Source organism: Myotis yumanensis, unplaced genomic scaffold (genome assembly GCF_028538775.1).
Source record: "Myotis yumanensis isolate MYYU_CA2020_CCGP unplaced genomic scaffold, mMyoYum1.0.hap1 SCAF_1, whole genome shotgun sequence".
Taxonomy (NCBI): Eukaryota; Metazoa; Chordata; class Mammalia; order Chiroptera; family Vespertilionidae; genus Myotis; species Myotis yumanensis.
Window position 1 is genome coordinate 117,843,601 of NW_027223752.1, and position 26,094 is coordinate 117,869,694.

The following is a 26,094-nucleotide window of genomic DNA, read 5'->3' on the forward strand; positions in this document are numbered from 1 at the left end:
ATTGTTTATAGTTTTCCCTTATGACATTTTTTTATTTCCATAGGTTGTTAGATTATAATATTCCCCCCTTTCATTTCTGACTTTGAGATATATCCTTGTTTTAACTCATCCAGGCTGATACAGTGGAACGTCAGTTCTTGAACTTAATTTGTTCCAGAAGGCTGTTCAAGAAGTGGTTTGTTTGAAAAACCAAGTCATTTTTTTCCCTTTAGAAATAACGTAAATTAAATTAATGTGTTCCAGACCCCCAAATAATTAGCTATTTTAACCTTTCTTAATTGCCTGTGATCATTGTTTTGTGAGCACTTTTACACCGTTAGCCACATCTGCACTTTTTGTTCTTGTTAATCCTCACCTGAAGATATTTTCTCAATTGATTTTTCAGAGAAAGTGGAAGAGAGGGGTGCGGGGAGACAGAGGAAGTGAGAGGGACAGAGAGAGAGAGATTGCAAAAGAGAGAGAAAAACATCGATGTGAGAGAGACACATCGATTGATTTGTTGGGACTGGGGACCAAACCTGCAAACCAGGTACGTGCTCTTGACTAGGAATCCAACCCGTAACCCTTTGGTGCGCTGGCTGATGCTCAAACCACACTGGCCAGGGCATATCAACATTCTTTTTTTTTTTCCTTATCAGCATTGTTGATGGCCTCTTTATGTTTTAAAATTGTGCTAATGATCGATTTCACCATGCCACACTCAGTAGCCAGATCAGACACGCAAACAGCTCTGTCTTTGCAATTATTTCTTTTTTAAGCTCTATCATTCTCACAACTTTCCTTTTCACTTTGCTGCTATCACTAACTTTCTTAGGATCCATGGTAACTTACTGTATGTATTTAATAATAATAAAAATTAACAAAAACAAAACAACATGAAAATATTCAGAGCACAATTTCCTGGGAGGTTTAGTGGGAAACTGACTCATACTTTCATTTGCACATTCTCTCATTTGTCGCCTGAGAGACCTGTGAGTGATCATTCAGGTATCAGCATGAAAGGGTTGTCAGTCAAGAACCTGACAACCAAGACGTTTTCCGTGAACATCGGAAGATGTTCAAGGACCGAGGTTTGACTGTATAACAAAATACTACAGACTGTGTAGTTTATAAATAACAGAAATTCATTTCTCACAGTTCTGGAGGCTGGGAAATCTAAGATGAAGGTGCCACCATGGTTGCATTCTGGTGAGAGCCCTCTTTCCTGGGTCCTCATGTGATAGACAGGAATAGGGATCTCTTTTATAAGAGCACTAATTCCATTCATGTGTGCTCCACCTTCATTACCTAATCACCTTCCAAAGGCCCCACCTTCTAATACCACCAGCTTTTTGAGTTATGATTTCAACATAGGAATTTGATGGGTACACATTCAGACCATAACAATCCACCCCCTCTTTCCAGATGACCAAGCAATGGTTTCATTGATTTTTTTTTCTCCTGTTCCCAATTTTATTTCTGCTCTCATGCTTATTACTTCATTCTGCTTGCTTTGGGTTTAATATGCTCCTTTTATTTATTTATTTTTCTAGTTTCTTAAAGTGGATGGTCAAGATATAGCGTTGAGATTTTTAAAAAATGAGTTTATAGCTATAAAGTCTCAGTGAACACTGCTTCAACTGTTTCTCATATTTTAGTATGTTGTATTTGTGTTTTCATGCATTTTCTAGTTTCCTATGTGATTTCTTCTTTGATCCATTATGTTATATAGGGTTGTGTTGTCGAATTTCCACATATTTGTGTATTTTGTTATTGATTTGTAAGATGGTCAGAGAACATACTTTGAATGATTTCAGTCCCCTTAAATTTTTTTTTTTAATATATTTTATTGATTTTTTACAGAGAGGAAGGGAGAGAGATAGAGAGTTAGAAACATCGATGAGAGAGAAACATTGATCAGCTACCTCCTGCACACCCCCTACTGGGGATGTGCCCGCAACCCAGGTACATGCCCTTGACCGGAATCGAACCTGGGACCCCCCAGTCCGCAGGCTGACGCTCTATCCACTGAGCCAAACCGATTTCGGCACAGTCCCCTTAAATTTATTGAGATTTGTTTTGTAGTTGAATATTGTCTATCCTGGAGAATATTCCATAGGTACTTGAGAAAATATGTAGCCTGTTGTTGTTGGATGGAGTATTCTATAGATGTCTCTTAGGTCTAGGTGGAATATAGTATTTCCAAGTCCTTTTTTCCTTGTTGATCTTCTGTCTAGTTTTTCTATTTTTTATTGAGGGGATGGGGAGTGTTGAAATATCTCAGTACTATTATTGAATTGCTTATTTATTCCTGCAGTTCTTTTAGTTTTTGATTCATGTGTTTTGGGGCTCTATTTTCAGATGTATTTATGTTTAGGATTGTTATACTTTCTTGGTGGATTGGTCCTTTTGACATTATAAAATGACCTTTGCATCTAGTAAAAAATTTGGTCTTAAAATCTATTTTATATGATGTAAGTATAGACACTTCAACTTTCTTTGGGGTACAGATTGCATGCTATTGTGTCCATCATTTTACTTTCAAAATATGTTTGTCTTTGAATCTATAATGTATGTCTCTTGTAGAAAGCATGTATCCTATCTAATAAAAGAGAAACGTGGTAATTAGTGTACAACCGCTACCCTTCCCATTGGCTAATCCGGGCGATATGCAAATTAATTGCCAGCCAAGATGGCGGTCGGCAGCCAGGCAGCTGGAAGCGAACATGAGGCTTGCTTGCTTCAGTGAAGGAGGACTCCAACGTTCACCACCTGTCTTGCCGGCCTCTGAGCTGGCAGTTTGAAACATTGTAACAAATATAGAAGTTAAACAAAACCCCAGAAACCAGCTTTCAGCTGGCCGGGATCTCAGAGCTGGAGATGATACAGTATTTCGATTATAGAGCCGAAACAAACCAGATACCTGCTTTCAGCACCAGAGGCCTTGGCCCAGAATAAAAAAAAAAAAGAAAAAAAGGAGCGGTTGGGAGCTTCAGTCATCCACCAGCCTGAAAACAGCCCTCAGCCCCTCACCCAGACTGGCCAGGCACCCCAGTGGGGACCCCCACCCTGAAGGGGGTGTGACCAGCTGCAAACAGCCATCATCCCCTCATACAGGCTGGTCAGGCACCCCAGTGGGGATCCCCACCCTGATCCAGGACACCCTTCAGGGCAAACCAGCCAGCCCCTAACCATGCACCAGGCCTCTATCCTATATAGTAAAAGGGTAATATGCCTCCCAGCACTGGGATCAGCGGAGCCGCGAGGCCTCCCGGCACCGGGATCAGCGTGACAGGGGGCAGCGACCAAACCCCCTGATCGCCCTGCGGCTCTGTGGGTGACAGGGGGTGGGGCCACAACCTCCCTATCCGCCCTGCTCTGTTCGTGACAAGGGAAGGCGCCCCAACCCCCTGATCAGCCCTGCTCTGTGCCTGATAGGGGGGAGCTCCCCAACCCCCTGATCGCCCTGCGGCTCTGTGTGTGACAGGGTGCGGCGCCCCAATCCCCGCCTCCCCACGGGTCCTGCTCTGTGTATGACGGGGTAGAGCCATAACCTCCCCATCGGCCCTGCCCTGAGTGTGAGAGTGGCGGCGCCCCAACCCCCTGATCGGCCCTGCTCCGTGTGTGACAGGGGGCGGTGCCCCAACTCCCCTATCGGCCCTGCTCTGTGCGTGACAGGGGGGAGCTCCCTACCCCCTGATCGACCCTGCTCTGTGCGTGACAGGGTACGGAGCCCCAACCCCCCTGATGGGCCCTGCTCTGTGTGTGACAGGGGGTGGCACCCCAACCCCCTGATCAGCCCTGCTCTGTGCGTGACAGGGGGTGGTGCCGAAACCTCCCCATTGACCCTGCCTTGAGTGTGACGGGGCGGTGCCCCAACCCCCCAATCGACCCTACCCTGAGCGTGACTGAGGGTGGCATCGCAATCTCCCAATCCGCCCTGCTCTGTGCATGACAGGGGGCAGTGCCCCAACTCCCCAATCGGTCCTGCTCTGAGCCCGACCAGGGTCTGCACCTATGGATTGGGCCTGCCCTCTGCCACCCGGTAGCAGGCCTAAGCCAGCAGGTCGTTATCTCCCGAGGGGTCCCAGACTGCGAGAGGGCACAGGCCGGGCTGAGGGATCCCCCCCCTCCCCCCTGAGTGCACAAATTTTTGTGCACCTGGCCTCTAGTTATATATATATTTTATTGATTTTAGAGAGGAAGGGAGAGGGAGAGAAAGATAGAAACATCAATGATAAGAGAGAATCATTGATTTGCTGCCTCCTGCATCCCCCCCACTGGGGGTAGAGCTCGAAACCTGGGCATGTGCCATGATTGGGAGTCAGACTGTGACCTCTTGGTTCATAGGTTGACACTCAAACGTGGAGCCACACCACTGGGGCTAATTATATATATATATACTAGAGGCCCGGTGCACAAAAATTTGTGCACTGGCGGAGGGTGGGGGTGGGGTGGGGGGTGGGGGTGTGTCCCTCAGCCAGACCTGTGCCCTCTCACAGTCTGGGACCCCTCAGGAGATAACCTCCTGCTGGCTTAGGCCGGCTCCTCGGGTGGCAGATGGCAGGCCCGGATCCCACGCTGGGTCACAGATGGCAGGCCCTCTGCCGCGCCGCCCCGCTGCCCACTGCCCGCCACACACGGCAGGCCTGGAGGGCGGTGGGGCGGGGCAGGCAGATGGGGCAGGCGGATTGCACACGGACTGCCGGCCCGGAGGGCAGCGTGGCGGGGCAGGGCATGGCGGGGCAGGGCGTGGCGGATCGCAATTTGCCGCGCCCCACCCCGCCGGCCCCGGCGCCGCGCTCATGGATGGCAAGCCCGGCAGGCAGCAGGGTGGGGTGGGATGCGGGGCAGGCAGATCGTGATCTGCTGCGCCCCGCCCTGCTGGCCGCCGTGCCGCAGACACAGACGGCAGGCAGGCGGCTTCTGGGGTCGCACACGGGCACCTGAATGGCGGCTCACGCTTGCGGCTCACGCTCTCCCGCCCTGCCTGCAGTATGCAAAGTAGCCGCCATCTTTGTTGGTGGTTAATTTGCATATCACATTGATTAGCCAATGGGAGGCGTAGCGAAGGTACGGTCAATTACCATGTTTGTCTATTATTAGATAGGATTTTAAAACATCCATATGTCAGTTATCCACCTGGGGATTGGAGTGTTTAATCCACTTATATTTGATGTGATTACTGTAGGATTTACGAATCCTGCTATTTATTTTGTATATGTATTATTCTCCTATTTCTGTCTTCTTTTGAATGAAATAGATGTTTTCTAGTGCACCATTTAAATTCCATTGGTGTTTTTTTAAATTATACAGTTGACTCTTGAACTACCACAACATGGGTTAAACTGCATGGATCTACTTCCAGGAGATTTTTTTCAATTGCCCTGACCAGTTTGGCTCAGTGGCTAGAGCGTCGGCCTGTGGACTGAAGAGTCCCAGGTTCGATTCCGGTCAAGGGCATGTACCTTGGTTGTGGGCACATCCCCAGTAGTGGGTGTGCAGGAGGCAGCTGATGGATGTTTCTCTCTCATGGATGTTTCTACTCTCTATCCCACTCCCTTCCTCTCTGTAAAATATCAATAAAATATATATTTAAAAAAAATAAAAAAGAAATACATTTAGTACTGTAAAATGTATTTACTCTTCCTATGTTTTCTTAATAACATATACTTTTCTCTAGCTTACTTTATTATAAGAATATAATGTACAATACATATAGCATACAAAATATTTCTTAATGGACTTTATGTTATTAGTAAGGCTTCAAATCAGTAGTAGGATATCAGTAGTTATGGGGAGTTAAAAGTAATAGTGGATTTTCAACTGCAGTGGGTTAGCACCGCTATTTCCTGTATTATTCAAAGGTCAGCCGTGTATTTCTTAAGTTCTTTTTTTTTCTTTTTACAAGTTTTACATTTGATGTTAACTATGTTGTTTCTCTTTTCTGTATTTTTAAAAAAAGAAACACTTTTTTAAAAAAATAAATATATTTTTATTGATTTCAGAGAAGAAGGGAGAGGGAGAGAGAGACAAACGTTATTAACCCAAACTAGACAAACGTCAATGATGAGAGAGAATCATTGATTGACTGTTTCCTGCATGCCCCCTACTGGGGATTGAACCCACCACTGTCCATTTGCCCTGACCAGGAATCAAACCGTGACCTCCTGATTCACAGGTTGATGCTCAGCCACTGAGGCACTCCAACCTGGCTTAATGATTGCTCTGGCAATTACAGTTAACATCTTAACAGTCTGGTTTGGGTTAATTTTGGCAGTTAACAAATGATTTTTCCGCTGTGTAGATCTGTTCCATTCTTCCTTTGTGCTTATTGTCATGAAAATTAGATTTTTACTAGTGGCCCAGTGCATGAAATTAGTGCACATTGAAAGGGAATTAATTAGAGGAAATATTTTAATATTGCTGTTTGCCCTTTCTCTATAATAGAAGTGTCAGAGATGAAAGAAAATTAGTAAGATGCATATGAAAATAATATATAAATTTATTAATAAATGAACAATAAAAATATGATATAACAACAACAAAGACATGATATAAGAACAACAAAAACATGATATGAAAACAACAAAAACATGATATAAAAACAACATTGATACAAACAATGACTGCTAAATTGATTAAACTTATTCTAATATCTCCCTGTATACCACATTAAGAGTGAAAACATTTTCAGAGTGCCTGACTAATTTCTCTTGTGATGAAGTATTTACAACTTTAACGTCACATGCTCTTTGAACTCGAGAGAAAGCAACATATAACTGACCATGTCCGAAAATGTTGCTCGTACGATTGATCACATGTATTTGTATTCGTTAATAAAGGATATTCCGGAAGTTTGAAATGTGAACATTTCATTCTATGCAATGTGAATACCTCTTGAATTTCATTAAGGGCATGCATTTCACAGTTCACACAGGCACTTTCTCTTCGGTATAATTTCCAACAAAAATCTTCAATAAAATGAGATTTATTCTCATCCTATAATTTATCTGCATCAGAAGGACATCCAAACACACATATATATGCAAAAAGTTGCCGTAGTTGTTTGGGCATATTAAGGATGATCACATCATCAATCGTATCTTTCCAGATAGTGTTGTTGATTAATAATCCTCAATAATTAGCAGCTTCATGAAATGTATCATAAATTACACCTCCTACAGTTTGCAGATCATCAAAACTTACTGCACGTTTTACATCCGAAGCAAAAGTCTAAGGTAATATTGTTCTGGTTCTCTAAAACTAACAGTGAACAGTCTAATACTTTATTCCCACCCTTTTGGCGTTTTATCCACAAAGAATTATTAAACACATAGTCTGTGGAATCTCCCAATAATAATAATTACGCGTATCAGAATCTTCTCTATTCAATAAGAACCAAGCCATCAAAGTCGAGTTATGCCTTTTAGCCCTAACTATAACTTCAGCAAAATCATCAGTATGAAAATACAGATTCTGTTCATTTGGCAAATGAATAGCTAATCTTGTGATTGCATGAGATTGGTCATGCATTCACATTGCAATAAGTCTCCAAACAGCCTCAGGAGCGCTCACATACTTGGAGTCAATGAAGTCCTGTACTTCATCATGGTTGATAATATTTTTTTCAGAAATTTGAATATTTGCACAATCGTGCCCTTTATAGATGTATTTAAATAAATATTTGACACTTCTAATCGATGCGCAGACTTCAACGTTTATGTGACAGTTACACTTAAGGCACAAATACAGGTTATAAGGGACAATCCAAGTGTTATCAACAACTTTATTTCCAATAGATATGGTGCTACCAGATCTTCGTTTGTATTTGGGATATCCATCAATATTTCCAATAGTCGCATTTTGAAATTATTTCGGATATCCCTTTGAACATTTTCCATTTTCCATACATGGACTATTTGGATTTTGTATTCCACATGGTCTGTGTTCCATATTTGATTTTATAATTTGAAAAAGTCGAGGACATTGGCTTTCATCCAGAATTTCTGCCTTAACTATACGGTCAATGTTATCTTCTGTTCGTAATTTGGATTCACTATCTAATATCTAATATCAATAATATGTGAGCTTGAGGCAGTCCACATTTCTGAAATTCAGTGACATGAATTTTAGCTATTACTTTGCCAAATAAATGGAATTTACATATATCATTTAAAAGAGCATTCAGCTTAATATTAAAAACTCTGGCTACCAAGTCAGGTCTATTTTCAACTTTTTGCCAGCATTTTAAACTGTTTGTAGTATCTGCCCATTTGGGGTTGCATGTCATGGTTATGAATAAATCGGGCTTGCCATACTTTGTTACAATTGTCATAACATCCTGATATTGCCGCTGCATATTTCTGGAACTACCCTCAAAAGATGATGTAAGTATTATTTTACCAATCGGCACATTGTCATTTTCAGGTTTAGATGTGATATAATCCATCAAACCACTATATTTTTCAACTCTCAACTTAGATTGGTTTGCTGTAATGAAATTTATCCGATTGGCTTCCATTTTTGAATATGAATCCTCAATATACTGTTGAGTTAATTTTCCTGCATTTAAAATAGGATTGAACATGTTCTGGACGGAGAGATGAAATCCATAATACTGCATTTGTGTGACTTGTGTTCTTACATTTCATCTAGTATCATTGTCAATTATACTGTCATCTCTGAGTCTTAATTTCACCATGTGGAAAAAGAATAGGATATGTCATTGCATCTAATGTAGGAAACAGGATACTGATTTGTTTCATTTTAGTGGCATTCAGATTATTGGTGTCTGGTTTACAATGAATGAGCAAGTCCCTTTCAAAAGGAGGCTCTCCGTCTTTGTTTCTGAATATGATGGCAACCTTGGTTACACAGGGAGAATTATGTCTACCCCGATCATTATTACAATCATATTTAATTACCATTGTTACTTCTATGGGAGCAATACCTTTCGCTGCTGCTTCAGATTGGGCTTCCTTTTCTACCTCATGTAGCATCTTGTATGATTTTGTTAATTTGTTTATTTTATGCATGAGGTTGTTGATATTGATCATGAGTTTTTCCAAGCAACCTTGGTTTTCTGGCATTGCTAATCTTTTACTCGTCGCTTAGGCTGTATCTAAAATACAGAGTTGATCAAACTTTCGAGAAACACCATCCGAAGGATGTAAAGTTCCAGTACGGTGATAAAGTTGTCCATGTATTCTAAAACTGTATGGCCCATATCCTGATGGTGATGCAATATTTGCACCCATTGAAGCACAAGAACTATTTATCGAACGAATATTTTCCATGAAATTTTTACTGTCAGAATCTTCATTTATCATTAATTTCTTAAAATATGCTGAGTATCCTGGAAAATGTATATTATTTGGACAAACTTTACCTTTGCTACAACATTGAGTAAATTTTCCACCAGATGGTTTTTCATCAGAGAAATTTAGTGATAGGCAAAATGGACATGTAATAGTCATTCTGCCACAACTATGTTCAATAATTGCATCCTCATTTACTTCATTTTCACTGTGAAGGCAGTTCCTACCAGTATTGGTAGTACTTGTCAATACTGTTCTTCAGACATATTCTGTCTACGACGCTGGCTTCTTTCAGCTTCGGAGGTATATTGTGCCAATAGTTGGTGTTCAGACATATTCTGTCACTGCCGCTGCTTTCTTTTGGCTGCAGGGGTATGTTGGGCCAATAGTTGGTCTTCAGATACATTGTGTTGACAACACCGGCTTCTCTCGGCTTCAGAGATATGTTGTGCCAATAGTTGATCTTCAGAAATATTCTGTTGATGACGCTGTTTTTTGTTTTTGTTTTTTTTGGCTGCAGAGGTACGTTGTGCCAATAGCTGGTCTTAAGATGCATTGTGTCGATGCCGCTAGCTTCTTTTGGCTTCAGAGGTACATTGTGACAATAGTTGGTCTTCAGACATATTCTGTTGTCGACGCAAGCCAGGGGAGAAACAGGCGGAATCGGGCTCCCTCCTCCCTCCTGCCAGGGTCAGAAGTGGGGGGGCGATTGGGGGCGGTGCTGGCAGGGGAAGGGGCCTATTGGGGCTTTTCTTCCCCTGGCTGCCAGCAGCTGGCCTCACCCCCGAGCCTGCCACTGCTTGCCATCTGTGTGGCACTGCCCCCACTCCACCACTGGTCGCCTCCCTCTGCGGACAAAAGGCATGGGGTGCCATCGCTCGGCTGGCCTGGGCCTCCCTCTGTGAGGAGTTAGCTGGCCGGCTCCACCCACCCGCCACAGTGTTGCTAGCCGATGACCTGGGCCTCCCTCTGTGGGGTGATGGATCACAGGGCCCCTAGATCGATGCCCTGCAGAGGGAGGCCCTGCCCACCCTGCTGGGGCTCTGCAATCAATTTCAGAGCAGAGAGAGGCCCTTCCCACCCGGCCTGGGCTCCGCCATAGATTGCCGCCCACAGGGAGGCCCTGCCCACCCTGCTGGGGCTCTGCGATCAACCGCAGAGCAGAGGGAGGTCTTTCCCACCTGTCTGGGGCTCTGCCGTTCATCGCTGCCCACGGGGTGGCCGTGCCCATTCAGCCTGGGCTCCGCCATTGATCACCGCCCACAGGGAGGCTCTGCCCACCCTGCTGAGGCTCTGTGACAGAGGCCCTCCTCACCCGGCCTGGACTCCGCCATTGAACGCTGCCCATAGGGAGGCCCTGCCCGCCATGCCTACCCTGCCAGGGCTCTATGATCAATGCTGTGCAGAGTGAGGCCCTGCCCACCTGGCCAGGGCTCGGTGATAGGCCCTCGCAGCCCCGACTTTATCCTGAAGGTTGTTCAGAAGGACATCTGGAAGGTCGTTCAGCTGTCCAGTCTAATTAGCATATTATACTTTTATTATTATAGATTATAAATTATTATAGATAACTAGAGGCCCGGTGCATGAAATTTGTGTATGGGGGGCAGGCTGTGTCCCTCAGCCTGGCCTGCACCCTCTCCAATCTGGGACATTCCTCTCACAATCTGGAACTGCTGGCTCCTAACCGCTCGCCTGCCTGCCTGCCTGATTGCCCCTAACTGCTTCTGCCTGCCAGCCTGATTGCCCCCTAACTGCTCCTCTGCCAGCCTGATTGATGCCTAACTGCTCGCCTGCTGGCCTGATAGTCCCCAAATACCCTCCCCTGCCAGCCTGATGGCCCCCAACTGCCCTCCCCTGCTGACCTGATGGCCCCCAAGTGCCCTCTTCTGCCGGCCCGATGGCCCCCAACTGCCTTCCCCTGCCAGCCCGATCGCCCACAACTGCCCTCCCCTGCCAGCCCGATTGCCCCCAACTGCCCTCCCCTGCCAGCCCGATCGCCCACAACTGCCCTCCCCTGCCAGCCCGATCGCCCCCAACTGCCCTTCCCTGCTGGCCTGTTTGCCCCCCAACTGCCCTCCTCTGCTGGCCATCTTGTGGCGGCCATCTTGTGATGACGTGAGGGTGTTGCACAATGGTGCAGGACCACCTAGGCTTTTATTACTATAGATAGACCCAGCAATAAAAATTTATAATTATTGTTCTTTGTAGAAGTCCTTAACTTTAATGAGGAAGAACATTGTTACAAACAAAAATATACATTTATGCTGTCTTTTATATTTACCTATGTCTTACCTTTATTAGTTACATTTTTAAATGCTTAACTGAATCTTGTTTAGTTACCTTTCATTTCAGCCATAAAAAACTCCCATTAACCATTTCTTGTAGGGTCCATCTGCTAGCTATGAAGCTTCTTTGGTTTTGTTCATCTGGGAATGTCTTAATTTCTCTTTTATTTTTTTAAAATTTTATTTGTATTAAATTTATTAGTGACATTGGTAACTAAATTATATAGGTTTAAATTGTACAACTCTTTCATACATCATCTGCATATTGCATTGTGTGTCCACTACCCAAAGTCAAGTCTCCTTCTGTCATCATATATGACCCCCTCTATCCTTCACTGTCGTCTATTCCCCTTTCTCTCCAATAACCACCATATTGCTTTTTGTGTCTATGAGTTTTTGTTCGATCGTTTGTCTTGTTTGTTCATTTGTTGCTTTTAGTTTTATATTCCATATATGAGTGAAATCATATGGTTCTTGACTTTTTCTGTCTGGCTTTTTTTGCTTACCATGATATTCTTAAGATCCATCCACATTGTCATAAATGGCTGTATTTCTTTTCTTTTTCTTTTTTTTTTTACTTTAGTATAGAGTAGCGATTTTCTTTTTTTAAAAAATTAAATCTTTATTGTTCAGATTATTACAGTTGTTCCCCCCCCCCCCCCATAGCTCCCCTCCACCCGGTTCCCACCCCACCCTCTGCCCTAACCCCTTCAACCCCACTGTCCTCATCCATAGGTGTACGATTTTTGTCCTGTCTCTTCCCGCACCACCCATACCTCTTCCCCCCCTAGCCCCCCCCCCCCCCCCGGAGAATAGTCAGTCCACTCCCTTTCTATGCCCCTGATTCTATTATATTCACCAGTTTATTCTGTTCATCAGATTATTTATTCACTTGATTTTTAGATTCACTTGTTGATAGATGTGTATTTGTTATTCATAATTTGTATCTTTACCTTTTTCTTCTTCTTCCTCTTCTTAAAGGATATCTTTCAGCATTTCATATAATACTGGTTTGGTGGTGATGAACTCCATTAGCTTTTTCTTATCTGTGAAGCTCTTTATCTGACCTTCAATTCTGAATGATAGCTTTGCTGGGTAAAGTATTCTTGCTTGTAGGTCCTTGTTATTCATCACTTTTAATATTTCTTGTCACTCCCTTCTGGCCTGCATAGTTTCTGTTGAGAAATCAGCTGACAGTTGTATGGGCACTCCCTTGTAGGTAACTGACTGTTTTTCTCTTGCTGCTTTTAAGATGGTTCTCTCTTTGTCTTTTGCTCTTGGCATTTTAATTATGATGTGTCTTGGTGTGGTGCTCTTTGGATTCCTTTTGTTTGGGGTTCTCTGCGCTTCCTGGACTTGTAAGTCTATTTCTTTCACCAGGTAGGGGAAGTTTTCTGTCATTATTTCTTCAAATAGGTTTTCAATATCTTGCTCTCTCTCTTCTTTTGGCACCCCTATAATTCGGATGTTGGTTCGTTTGAAGTTGTCCCAGAGGCTCCTTACACTATCTTCATATTTTTGGATTTTTTTTTCTTTTTGCTTTTCCGGTTGGGTGATTTTTGCTTCTTTGTATTTCAAATCTTTGACTTGATTCTTGCGATCCTCTAGTCTGCTGTTGGAACTCTGCATAATATCCTTTATTTCAGTCAGTGTATGCTTAATTTCTAGTTGGTCCTTTTTCATAACCTCGAGGGTCTCACTAGATTTCTTGAGGGTCTCACTAAATTTATCAGCGGTTTCTAGAAAATTCTTGAAAAACCTTAGAAGTGTGGTTTTGAACTCTATATCCAGTAGTTTGCTTTCCTCTATTTCTGTCATTTGTGACCTGTTTCTTTGTCTCCGCATTTTGGCTGCTTCCCTGTGTTGATAGAGTGGCTTTCTGTGCTAGGTGTCCTATAGGGCCCAATGGCTCAGCCTCCCCAGTTACCTGAGGTGGACACTCTTGGTGCACCCCTTTGTGGGCTGTGTGCACAGTCTTGTTGTAGTTAAGCCTTGATTGTTGTAGGTATCACTGGGAGGAATTGACCTCCAGGCCAATTGGCTGTGAGAATCAGCTGTGTCTGCAGTGGGAGAACTTCTGAGCTTGAGACACCCTTCTGGGGCAAGACTTGCTTCATTGAGGCTTTGGTGCTCACTGAATCTGCCCCCTGAGTGTGTCCCTTATGGATCTGAGGAGTTGTAATCTGGATGGTCCCACTCTGACCACTGGGTACACTGGCTCTTGGTTCTCTAAGGAGGTGCTAATTTAGCCTCTGTCTTAGGCTACCCAGCAGGAGCTACGGAGAGATCTGCAGATTCCTCTTCTTTTTTTTTTTAATTTAAAAATATGTTTTTATTGGTTTGGAGAGAGAGGAAGGGAGAGGGAGAGAGAGATAGAAACGTCGATGAAAGAGAAACATTGACTGGCTGCCTCCTGCATGTCTTCTACTGGGGATCGAGCCCGCAACCCCGGCGTGTGCCCTGACAGGGAATTGAACCAGCAACTTCTTGATGTACGGGTCGAAGCTCCACCACCGAGCCACACCAGCTGGGCTAACACTTTGCCGAACAAGCTCTGACCTCGATTGAAACCCATCCAGTGAGCCCATGGAGCTGAGAAAGGTCTGAAAACCACTCTCACCGAAGGCATGAAAGCTGGGACCTTCACAGTCAAGTTCAGCAAATGGGGCAGGCAGCCGCCGGGACCTGCCAGCCTGTCCACTCAGTTCCCATGCTCAGCAGCGGAGCACCGGCGGGCCTCCCCCGAGGCGGCCCCACACTCCATGTAGCGTGGGCTGCAGGCAGCCGAGGGGCCCCCTTACGGGCTGTGTGAGGGGCTCTCAGTCGGTGGAGGCCGAGGTTCCTGTGGAGCCTCCCCCTCCCACCGCATGCACGGCCTCCTCTCCCCCAACCCCTCCCCAGCTGACCTGCCTCAGGCCCTACTCGTTCCCCAGCTCAGCTCCTGCCCTCTGACCCGCCCTCTCCCCTGGAACCACCTGGTCATGGCCCCCGGCCCTCCCTGTGGGCGCACCTAATGGAGCGTTCACAGTCGCATCTTTCTCCACCTCTTGGCTGCCTTGGACGCAGCTGAGTGTTGCCTCCTTTAAAGACGCCTTGTCCTCCTGTTCCATCCAGCTCTTGGGATCCCTCCTGAGTGGCCCTCAGACTTTCCTGTGGACGCACCCCCCACCTGCTCCTGCCTCCCCCCCAGGTCCCCTAATGCCGTGCCCCCACCAATCTTCACGGTTGTCCCCTCACCTTCAGAAAGGGAACTCCTGTTCCAGGCTTGAGTTGCTCCCCCAGGGTTCATCCCACCCTCATCATCCCATCAACAGCAGGTCGGACAGTGCCAGGGCAGGGCCTCTGGCTTCTTGCTCTGCCCTCCCAGCCAGCCCTTGTCTGATCCCCAGTCTCCACGGGGCCTCACTGCCCACAGGAGGACTGGCACAGACAGGCATCCACTGTGTGATTTGGTGGCCTAGAGGAACATGGAGATAGTCACGCTGGGGAAATCAGAGATTCTGTTTTCTCCTCCTCTTCTTTGTTTGGGGTTTGGTGGTTCCCAGATGAGGCCCAGCTTTGAAGCAATGCAAGCTGCTGTGGGGCCTTGGGCATTCTTTTGGAAGTTCTGGGTCTCTCTGACCCAGCTGCAGTTTGTTAAGTAATTTTCAGATTGCAAAGGGCCAGGCCTTTCATATGCAAAAGCCTCTGTGCACAGCTTGGGTGGGGTGGGGTCTCAGGGAATCAACAGGGTAGACCAAACAGCTATGGCTGCTCCTCAGTCTTACCCTAAGAGGCCCCACGTCTCAGTGTCCCGGTAATCGCTGCAAGCACCTCTGAGAGAAAGCCGCTCTCAAGTTCCGACAGATTCCAGACAGTCCGGTTTCTCCCCATATGAGTCTGGGTCCCCAGAGACTTGCCCAGAACTGGAGTTCAGAGCAGTCGGGGGCTTGAGACTCCCGCCCGACTGAAAAAGACAACTGTGTCCTCAGTTGCCAGCCCTTTCCAAGTGTGCCTCCACACCTCTGCACTTTACTTCCGCACCTCCTCTGAGTCTCAGTGTGCTTTTCTCTTTCTTTCTAGTTGTAGAATTTCCACTCAGCCAGCCTTCCTGTGGTTTTGGATGATGTTTGTTTTGTCTTTTAGTTGTATTTTTGAAGTGGTTGTGAGAGGCAGCAATTTCCGGTGTTTACCTATGCCTCCATCTTGGTTTCTCTGGAGTAGCGATTTTCAATCTTGACTCTGTATTTCTTTTCTTATGGCTGAGTAGTATTCCATAGTATATATGTACCACATCTTCTTCTTTTTTTTTTTTTATATGTTTTTATTGATTTCAGAGAGGAAGGGAGAGAGATAGAAATATCAATGATGAGAGAGAATCATTGATTGGCTGATTCCTGCATGCCCCACACTGGGGATCGAACCCAGAACCCATGCATGTGCCCTTGACCAGAATCGGACCTGGGACCTTTCAGTCTGCTGTCCAACGCTCTATCCATGGAACCAAACCAGCTAGGGCTGTACCACAACTTCTTCTTTTTTTTTTTTAAATATATTTTATTGATTTTTTACAGAGAGGAAGGGAGAGAGATAGATAGTTAGAAACATCGATGGGAGAGAAACATCGATCAGCTGCCTCCTGCACATCTCCCACTGGGGATGTGCCCGCAACCCAGGTACATGCCCTTGACCGGAATCGAACCTGGAACCTTTCAGTCTGCAGGCCGACGCTCTATCCACTGAGCCAAACCGGTTTCGGCTACCACAACTTCTTTATCCAATGATCTATTGAGGGATACTTCAGTTGTTTGTTTTTCTGGATATATAATTCTTGATCCCCAGGTTTTTCCTTTCAGTGCTTTGAATTTATCCTTCTGTCATGGCTTTCAATGAGAAATCAGTTGAAAATCTTATATTAAGAATCTTCTAGGCAGTTCTCTGATGGTTCAGTGAAAAATTTTATCTTTTATAGCAGATCTACCTAATACATAGAAAAAAACAGAGAAGCAGCCAAATAGGGAGTCAGAGAAATGTCCAAAATGACAGAACAGGAGAAAACTCCAGAAAAAAGAAGTAAATGAAATCGAGGCACGCAATCTACCAAATGCAGAGTTCAAATCCTGGTTATAAGGATTCTAAACAAAGAGATGGTAAGCATAAAAAATGAGATAGAAACCATGAAAATGAATCAGTCAGAAATGAAGAATACAATAACTGAAATAAGGAATGCACTAGAAGAAATCAATAGCAAATTAGATGAAGCAGATGATCAACTCACTGATTTGGAAGACTAGGTCAAGGTAGCAGAAAACACCCAATTGGAACAGCAAAAAGAAAGGGATAAAAAAATGAGAATAGTTTAAGGTACTTCTGGGATGTCTGGAAGAATATCACATGTAATAAAATTCACATCATAGTGGTTCCAGAAGGATAAGAGAGAGGGAGCTATGGATTGAGAACTTATTTGAAGAAATAATTATGGATAACTTTTCTAACTTGATGAAGGATATAAATACACAAGTCCATGCCCTGGCCAGTATGGCTCAGTAGGTTGGATCATTGTCCTTTGCACTGGAAGATCATGAGTTTGATTCCTGGTCACTGCACATGCCTGGGTTGTGGGTTCAATCCCCGGTTGGGGCATGTGCAGGAGGCAGCTGATCAATGTATCTCTCTCTCTCGTAAATGTTTCTCCCTTTAGAATCAATAAAAATGAATAAGTAAATAAAAACAAAAACACAAGTCCAAGAAGCATAGAGAATCCCAAACAAGATGAACCCAAAAAGACGCACACTGAGACATATCATAATTAACCCATTGTATGCCATAAGTGTTTGTAGACGCATGTGGCAGACCTTGCCCACATGCCACTTGCATCTATAAAAAAAAAATGTTATCCCTAAGTGGCAGCCCTGACCAACTTTAAAATTATTTTTTGTGGGAATTTTCAGCTGAAAATTTTCAAGAACACCTGAATTGTGAGTAATATATTTTTTTTATAATATTCATTGCAAATTTTTTTAAATTAAATTCAGAATATCGTGACAGGTGGGGATGGTTTTCGTTTTGGATGCGTGGCAGATAACTGGCTAAAATATCAAAGATTAAAGACAAATAGAGACTCTTAAAAGAATCTAGAGAAAAGCAGTTAGTTGCCTAATAGATAGCTCTCATAGATTGTCAGCTGATTTCTCAACAGAACTTTGCAGTACTGAAGGGATTTGCCTGAAATATTCAAAATAATGAAAACAAGGACCTACAACCAAGACTACTTTACCCAGCAAAGTTATTTAAAATTGAAGGAGAAAGAAAAGAAAAAGTTAAGGCATTTACCACAATTAAGCCAGCATTAAAAGAAACAATAAAGGGACTTCTTTAAGAAAAAGGGGAAAAAAGAACACAAACATAAATAACAAATTGGCAGTACTACATATGTTTTAATAATGACTTTAAAAATAAATGGATTAAATTATCTAATCAAAAGACATAGAGTAGGCCCTGACCAGGTAGATCAGTTGGTTAGATTTTCCTCTCTGAAATCAACCCAGTATGCCATAGTTGTGTTTGATCTCTAGTCAAGGCACATATAAGAATCAACCAATGAATGCATACATAAGTGGAACAACAAATTGATGACTCTCTCTCTCTCTCTCTCTCTCTCTCTCTCTCTTTCTCCCTCCTCTTCCCTCCCTTCCTAGTTCTCTCCCTCCCTCTTCCCCATTCCTTTCCTATGTTTCCAAAATCAATAATAAAAAAAAGATATAGAGTAGCCAAGATAAGAAAACAAGACCCATACATATGCCATCTATAAGAGACCTATTCCAGATTGCAAGACACACACACAGAGACTGGCATAAAGGGATGGACAAGGATATTTCATGAAAATGGAAATAAAAAGAAGTTGGGGTACCAATACTTATATCAGACAAAGTAGACCTTAAAACAAAGGCTATAGCCCAGCCGGCATGGCTCAGTGGTTGAGCATCGACTAATGAACCAGGAGGTCATGGTTCGATTCCCAGTCAGGGCACATGCCCGGATTGTGGGCCTGACTCCCAGTGTGGGGCATGCAGGAGGCAGTTGATCAATGATTCTCTCTCATCATTGATGTTTCTCTCTCTCTCTCCCTCTCCTTTCCTCTCTGAAATCTATAAAACATTTTTTTAAAAAATCAAAGGCTATAATAGGATACAAGAATGACATTTCATAATGGTAAAGGGATCCATTCAACAAGAGGATATAACCCTTGTAAACATTTATGCACCTAAATCAGTGATGGCGAAACTTTTGAGCTCGGCGTGTCAGCATTTTGAAAAACCCTAACTTAACTCTGGTGCCGTGTCAAATATAGAAATTTTTTGATATTTGCAACCATAGTAAAACAAAGATTTATACTTTTGATATTTATTTTATATATTTAAATGCCATTTAACAAAGAAAAATCGACCAAAAAAATGAGTTCGCGTGTCACCTCTGACACGCGTGTCATAGGTTTGCCATCACTGACCTAAATATATAAAGCAAATGGAGACAGACATAAAAGGAGAAATTCACTGTAATACAGTCACAGTATGGGACTTTAACACCCCATTGGCATCATTGGCTAGATCTTTCATACAAAGTCAACAAGGACATCATAGCCTTAAATGACACATTAGACCAGAAGGATTTAATTGATATTTTAAGAGCATTTTACCCCAAGTCAGCAGAATATACATTTTTTTTCAGTTACACAAGTAACATTTTTCACGATATACCACGTTAGAACACAAAACTAGTCTCAATAAATTTAAGAAGATTTGAATCATATCAAGTATTTTCTCTGACCACAATAATATAAAGTTAGAAATCAAATACATGGGGGAAAAAACCTGAAAAATACACACACACATGGAGGTTAAATAAAATGCTACTAAATAATGAATGGGTTAACAATGAGATCAAGGGAGAAATCAAAAGATACCTTGAGACAAATGAAAATGAAAATGCTACAACCAAAAATCTGTAGGAAACAGCGAAAGCAGTCCTAAGGGAAATGCATAGCAGTAAGGCCTACTTCAAGAAAAAAGAGTCTCAAACAGCCTAACTTTACATCTAAAGGAAAAAGAAAAAAGAACAATAATGTTCAAAGTGAGTAGAAAGGAAATAATAAAGATTAGAGTAGAAATAAACAAAATAGAGTCTAAAATAAAACTAAGAGCCCTGGCTAGTGTGGCTCAGTTGGTGGGAGTGTTATCCCATACACCAAAAGGTTGTGGGTTCAATTCCCGGTCAAGGCACATACCTAGGTTGTGGGTTTGATCTTTGGTTGGGGTGCATATGATCGGCAACCTGTTGATGCAGGGGTTGGCAAACTTTTTGACTTGAGGGCCACAATGGGTTCTTAAACTGGACCGGAGGGCCGGAACAAAAGCATGGATGGAGTGTTTGTGTGAACTAATATAAATTCATAGTAAACATCATTACATAAAAGGGTACAGTCTTTTTTTTTTAGTTTTATTCATTTCAAACGGGCCGGATCTGGCCCGCGGGCCGTATTTTGCCCACGGCTGTAACTGCTCTCTCTCTCTCTCTCCTCTCTCCCCCTCTCTCTCCCTCTCTGTCCTCCCTCCCCTCCCCCTTCCTCTCCCCTATCACCCTCCCTTTCTTTCTAAAATTAAATGAAAATGTTCTCGGGTGAAGGTTGAAAAAATATACATAAAGTGAAACTGAGAAGGGGTTCTTTTCGAGATAAACAAGATCGATAAACCCTTAACCAGATACATCAAAAGAAAAAGAGAGAAGACCCAAATAAATCAGAAATGAAAGGGGAGAAGTGACAATGATATGACAGAAATACAAAGGATACTATGAATAATTATATATGCCAAAAATTTTGGACAATTTGGAAGAAATAAATTTCTAGAAACATAGTTTTCCAAGATTGAATCCAAAAGAATCAGAAGAATCTGAACACATTAGTTACTACTAATGTATTCGAATCAGTAATAAAAAAACTTCCAACAAACAAGAGTTTTGGAATGGATGGCTTCACAGAATTTCACCAAACATTCAAAGAATTAACTCCAATCTTCCTCAAGTGATCAAAAAATTCAAGAGGAGGGAAGACTCTCAAGCTTAGTTCATGAGGCCAGCATTACCCTGATTCTAAAATCAGACAAAGACATTACAAAAAAAAAAAATTATAGGCCAATATCTGATGAACATAGATGCAAAAATTCTCAATAAAATATTACCAAACTGAAGTCAGCTATACTTTAAAAATATTATACATCACGATCAAGTGGGATTTATTCCTGGCGGGCTAAATCGGTTCAATATCTGCAAACCAGTTAACGTAATACACCTTATAAAAAATTGAAGGATAAAAATCATATCATATCAATAGATGGAGACAAAGCATTCAATAAAACCCATCATTTATGAAAAAAAGAAATTCTTAGCAAAGTGGGAATAGAAGGGACACATCTCAACATTATAAAGGCAATATAAGACAAACCGACAGGTTACATCACACTCATTAAGATCAGGAATAAGACAAGGATGTCCACTTTCACCACTATTTAAAAAAAAATTAAAAAATATATATATATTGATTTCAGATAGGAAAGGAGAGGGAGAAATAGAAACATCATTGATGAGAGAGGAGTCATTAATCGGCTGCCTCCTGCATGCCCCATACGGGATTGAGCCCACAACCTGGGCATGTGCCCTAACCGGGAATGGAACTGTGACCTACTGGTTCATAAGTCAATGCTCAACCATTGAGCCATGCTGGCCCGGCCACTTTCACCACTTTTATTCAACATAATACTGGAAGTCCTAGTCATAGCAGTCAGATAATAAAAATAAAATAAAATGCATTTAAACTGGAAAGGAAGATGTAAAACTATCACTTTTTGCAGATGACATGATACTATAATACATAGAGGACCCATCAATAAACAATTAGAAGTGATAAATGAATTTAGTGTAATGTAATAGGATAAAATAATTAATATTCAGAATTTGGGTGTATGTGTATATATCCGTAATGAACTCTCAGAGAAATTAAGAAAACAATTTCATTTATAATTGCATCAAAAAACACGAAAAAATTTAACCAAGGTGGTAAAAAACGTGTACTCTGAAAATTATAAGATGTTGAAGAAAGAAGTTGACAGTATTATAGATAAATGGAAGCATATTGTGCGAATTGTTAGGAAGAATGAACATTGTTAAAATGTCCATATTACCCAAAGAATTTTATAGATGTTATTAAATTCCTATCAAAAAACCCACCCAGCATTTTTTTCACATAATTAGAGCAAATAATCCTGAAATTTAAGTGGTACCACCAAAGTCCCCAGACAGCCACAGCAATCTGAGAAAGAACAAAATTGGAAGTGTCATGCTACCTGATGTCAAACTATACTACAAGTTGATGTAATTAAAATGGTATGGTACTGGCGTAAAAATGGACACGCAGATCGATGGGACAGAATAAAGAGACCAGAAATAAACCCATGCTTATGTGGTTAATAAATATATGACAAAGGAGGCAAGAACATATGATTGTGTAAACACAGTCCATTAGATAAATTGTATTGGGAAAACTGGACAGGTACATGCAAAAGAATGAAACTGAATCACCGTACAACATACACCAAACTTAAAATGAATTAGAGACTTAAATGTAAGACTTGAAATCATAGAACTCCTAGAAGAAAACATAGGCAGTACACTTTTTGACATCTCTCTTGGTAATATATTTTTTTGAGATGTGTCTTCTTGGGCAAGGGAAACAAGAGAAAATAAACTAATGGGGCCATATCAGACTAAAGAGTTTTTGCACATCGAAGGAAATCATGAACAAAATGAAAATACAGCCTACTGAATGGGAGATTATATTCACCAATGATACATCTGAATGTCCAAAATATATAAGGATCTCATGCAACTGAACACCAAAAAACACAATCCAGTGAAAAATGGGCAGAGGACCTAAATAGACATTTTTTATCTTTTTTTTTTGAATAGACATTTTTTAAAATAAGACATACAGATGGCCAATAAACATATGAAAAGATGCTCAACATCACTAATCATCAGAGCAATGCACATTATAATCACAATGATATATTACCTCACACCTATCAGAATAGCTTTTATCAACAAAGCACCAAAGAACAGGAGTTGGCAAAGATGTGGAGAAAAGGGTACCCTCAAGCATTGTTAGTAGGTTTGCAAATTGGTGCAGCCATAATGAAAGCAGTATGGAGGTTCCTCAAAAAATTAAGAATAGACTCAACATATGACCCAGCAATTCCACTTTTGGGTATTTATCTGATGAAATCCAAAACACTTATTTGAAAAGATATATGCACTCCCATGTACATTGCAGCATTATTTACAATAACCAAGATATGGAAGCAACCTAAGTGTCCATCAGTAGACGAGTAGATAAATAAGAGGTGGTACATATATACAATGGAATATTATTACTCAGTCATAAAAAGAATGAAATCTTACCTTTTGTGCTTGACCACATGGATGGACCTAGAAGGTATTATGCTTAGTGAAATAAGTCAGTGAGAAAGACAAATACCATGTGATTTCACTTATACGTGGAATCTAAAGAACGAAATGAACACACAAAACAGAAACAGACTCATAGATACAGAGAACAAAATGATGGTTGCCAGATGGAAATGGGATTGGTGGCTGGGTGAAACAGGTGAAGGAATTAAGAAGTACAAATTGGTAGTTATAATATAATCACGGGTATGTCAAGTATGGCATAGGGAATATGGTTAATAATATTGTAATAGCTATGTATGGTGGTCGGTGGGTACTAGACTTATTAGGGGGATCACTATAAATTATATAAATGTCTAATCACTATGCTGTATACCTGAAACTAATATAAAGCAATATTGAACATCAACTGGAGTTGAAATATTACAAAAAAGAAAATTTTGTTTTTCTCTTTCAACAGTCTTGATTTGTCTAGGTTTGGATCTCGATTCCCCTTCCACCACCTGGAATTTTTTGAGTTTCTTTGATGAACAGAATATTATTCACCAAATTTGGGGAGTTCTTTGTCATTATTTTTTAAAATATTCTTTCTGCACTGTTTTCTCTTTTTGTTTTGAACTTGCATTGTCCATATCTTGGTACTCTGCATTATGCTAGTGTTGTTGTCTGTGTAATGGTGTCCCACAGAACTCTGAGACTCTGTTCAGTTTTCTTTATTTCTCTTTTTGTTTCTTAGACTGTTCTCAGTTGACCTGTTTGCAAGTTCACTGATTCATTCTTCTTGTCTGTTCAGATCTGATATTGACCTCTAGTTTTTTTTTTTTTAATTTAAATTTTTATAATTAAACTATGTTTTTCAACTTTAAAATTCCTTTTTGACATTTATGGTAAATTCTGTGTCTTTATTGATAGTCCATTTGATGAGATATTAGTCTCATATTTTCCTTTAGTTCTTTTAAACATAGTTTCCTTTAGTTTTTTGGACATATTTAAAACTGTTGTCTAATAAGTAATGCCTGAGCTTCCTCAGGGACAGTTACTATTGATATATATGTATGTTTTTTGTATGTGCTATGCCTTTTTGTTTCTTTGCATGCCCTCATATTTTTTTTTTTTGAAATTTTGACATTTGAAATAATCATGTGGCAGTTCTGGATATGAAATTCTCCCCATCCCAGGATTTGTGGTTGTTGTTTTTGTTCCTGCTGTTTGTTTCTTGACTTTTCTGAGCTAACTTCGTGAGGTCTGTATTCTTTTTCAAGTATGGGCATTGAAGTAAATCTGCTTGGTTACCTAATGATTAAAAAGATTTCCTTAAATGCTTGGAAATAGTAAGTTTGACATGCCTTTCACAATCAGATAGGCATTTTATAATTCTGCCTTCACCTTTACTTTCTGCTTGTGCAGACCATTAAGATTAACCAGAAGTGAGAGCTTAGTACCTCTTCTGGTATTTGCAGAGCTGGCATGTAGCCCTGGACATGTGCACAGCTTTACGTATGTGCATGGTCATCTAGATTCTCAGCAGTATATTGGAGCTTTTCAAAGACTGGGTGGAGATTCGCAGAGTTTTCCTTTAAGTTTTTGGTTAGTCTATTTTTTGCGTCAACATTTAATCCACTGCTTCAGACAATAACATATTAAAAATTTACCTATAATTCTTTTCTAAAAATGCCCCTGGGGAAAAGACTTTCACACTTGGTTTACTTTGGGGTCAGGTCAAATAAGGACAATTTTGAATATGGGTTCTTCCAGACAGTTCTGATAATGATATTTCTTATGGAACCAGGCTCTCTTTTGGAGACTGTCAGGCTTCGGTGTTGACCAGGATTGTAAACTGTTGGTTTTGAAGACTACCATAGATCTGGCAAGCAGCAGGTTGAATATGACAAGTTAAAAGGCCACAAAGCTTACTGGTTTTACTGAGATTCAGCCGTTTCTCTTATATAAACACTTCCTGGATTGCTGTAAACCTGTTAATTTCCAGAGTTCTAAAAAGTTGATTTTTGACAAATTTGCTAAGTATTCTAATTGGTTTATGAAGGAGAGAATTTTCAGAGGTTATAACTTTGCCATGTTCTTGCCTTCACCCCTCTGCTTTGAATTCAACATCCAAAACATTTTATTTTATAGTACTTAAATATTGAGCTTATCACCTTTGTATTAAAAATCAAGCAAAGCTGAAACATTTTAGTAATTAATGTTTGCTTTTTTTCCCAGTTAAATGATAACCATAGATCATATTCATTATAAAACCATGCTTCTTTGTTTCCAACAGGAACTATCATGTATTCTATTACCTCCTGGCAGGAGCAAGTGAAGAAGAGAGATTAGCATTCCATCTTAAACAACCAGAAGAATATCATTATCTTAATCAGGTAAGCATTAATGAAAAGCATTTTCAAATGTAGGGCATTATTAAATTTTAGCTCTTAGTAACAGTTTTCTTATCTTTTCTTTTTTTTTTTGGACTTTGTTTTCCAAATCTGGTAATAGATATTAACTAGTATTTCCAAACATGCAATCTAAAAATTTGTGTGATGTAGTTCTCAAATTTAAAAATTATTACTCTCATGAGTTTTAAAAGATTAGTTATATGTGTGCCTTTTGCATTTTTTGAGACTCTTTAAGAAAATAAGCTATTTATAGGTATCTCCATGTTAGAAAAATGGTTTATTGTCTCAAAAGTAATTTACCTTTTACAGACCACCCATGTTAAATGATACTAATGCTTCCCTGCCCAGGTTGATTAGTTGTTTAGAGCATCATCCCCATATGCCAAGCTTCCGGTTCCAGTTCGATCTTTGGTCAGGGTGCAAACTAGAAGCAACCAAGGAATTAAAAAATAAGTGGACCAACAAATCGAGGTTTCTTTCTTTTCTTCCTTCTCTCTCAAGTCAATAAAAAAATATATATATATATATATTAGTATATATTGTTAAATGATACCAATGCTTAATGCTTGACCTTTGCAAGGGATTACTTGAGATTTCATTTGCATGTTTTGAGGTCTA

General features: G+C 41.3%; 1 protein-coding gene across 10 annotated transcripts in view; it reads left to right on the forward strand.

Annotated features, from left to right (window-relative positions):
• MYO9A (myosin IXA) overlaps nt 1-26,094 on the forward strand; it is a 429,988-nt gene that overhangs the window by 118,707 nt on the left and 285,187 nt on the right. For all 10 annotated transcript variants that reach the window (XM_070431053.1, XM_070431061.1, XM_070431045.1 and 7 more), the window contains one exon: nt 25,359-25,458. In XM_070431053.1, the coding sequence (XP_070287154.1) occupies nt 25,359-25,458 (100 nt within the window). The remainder of the gene's footprint in view (nt 1-25,358; nt 25,459-26,094) is intronic.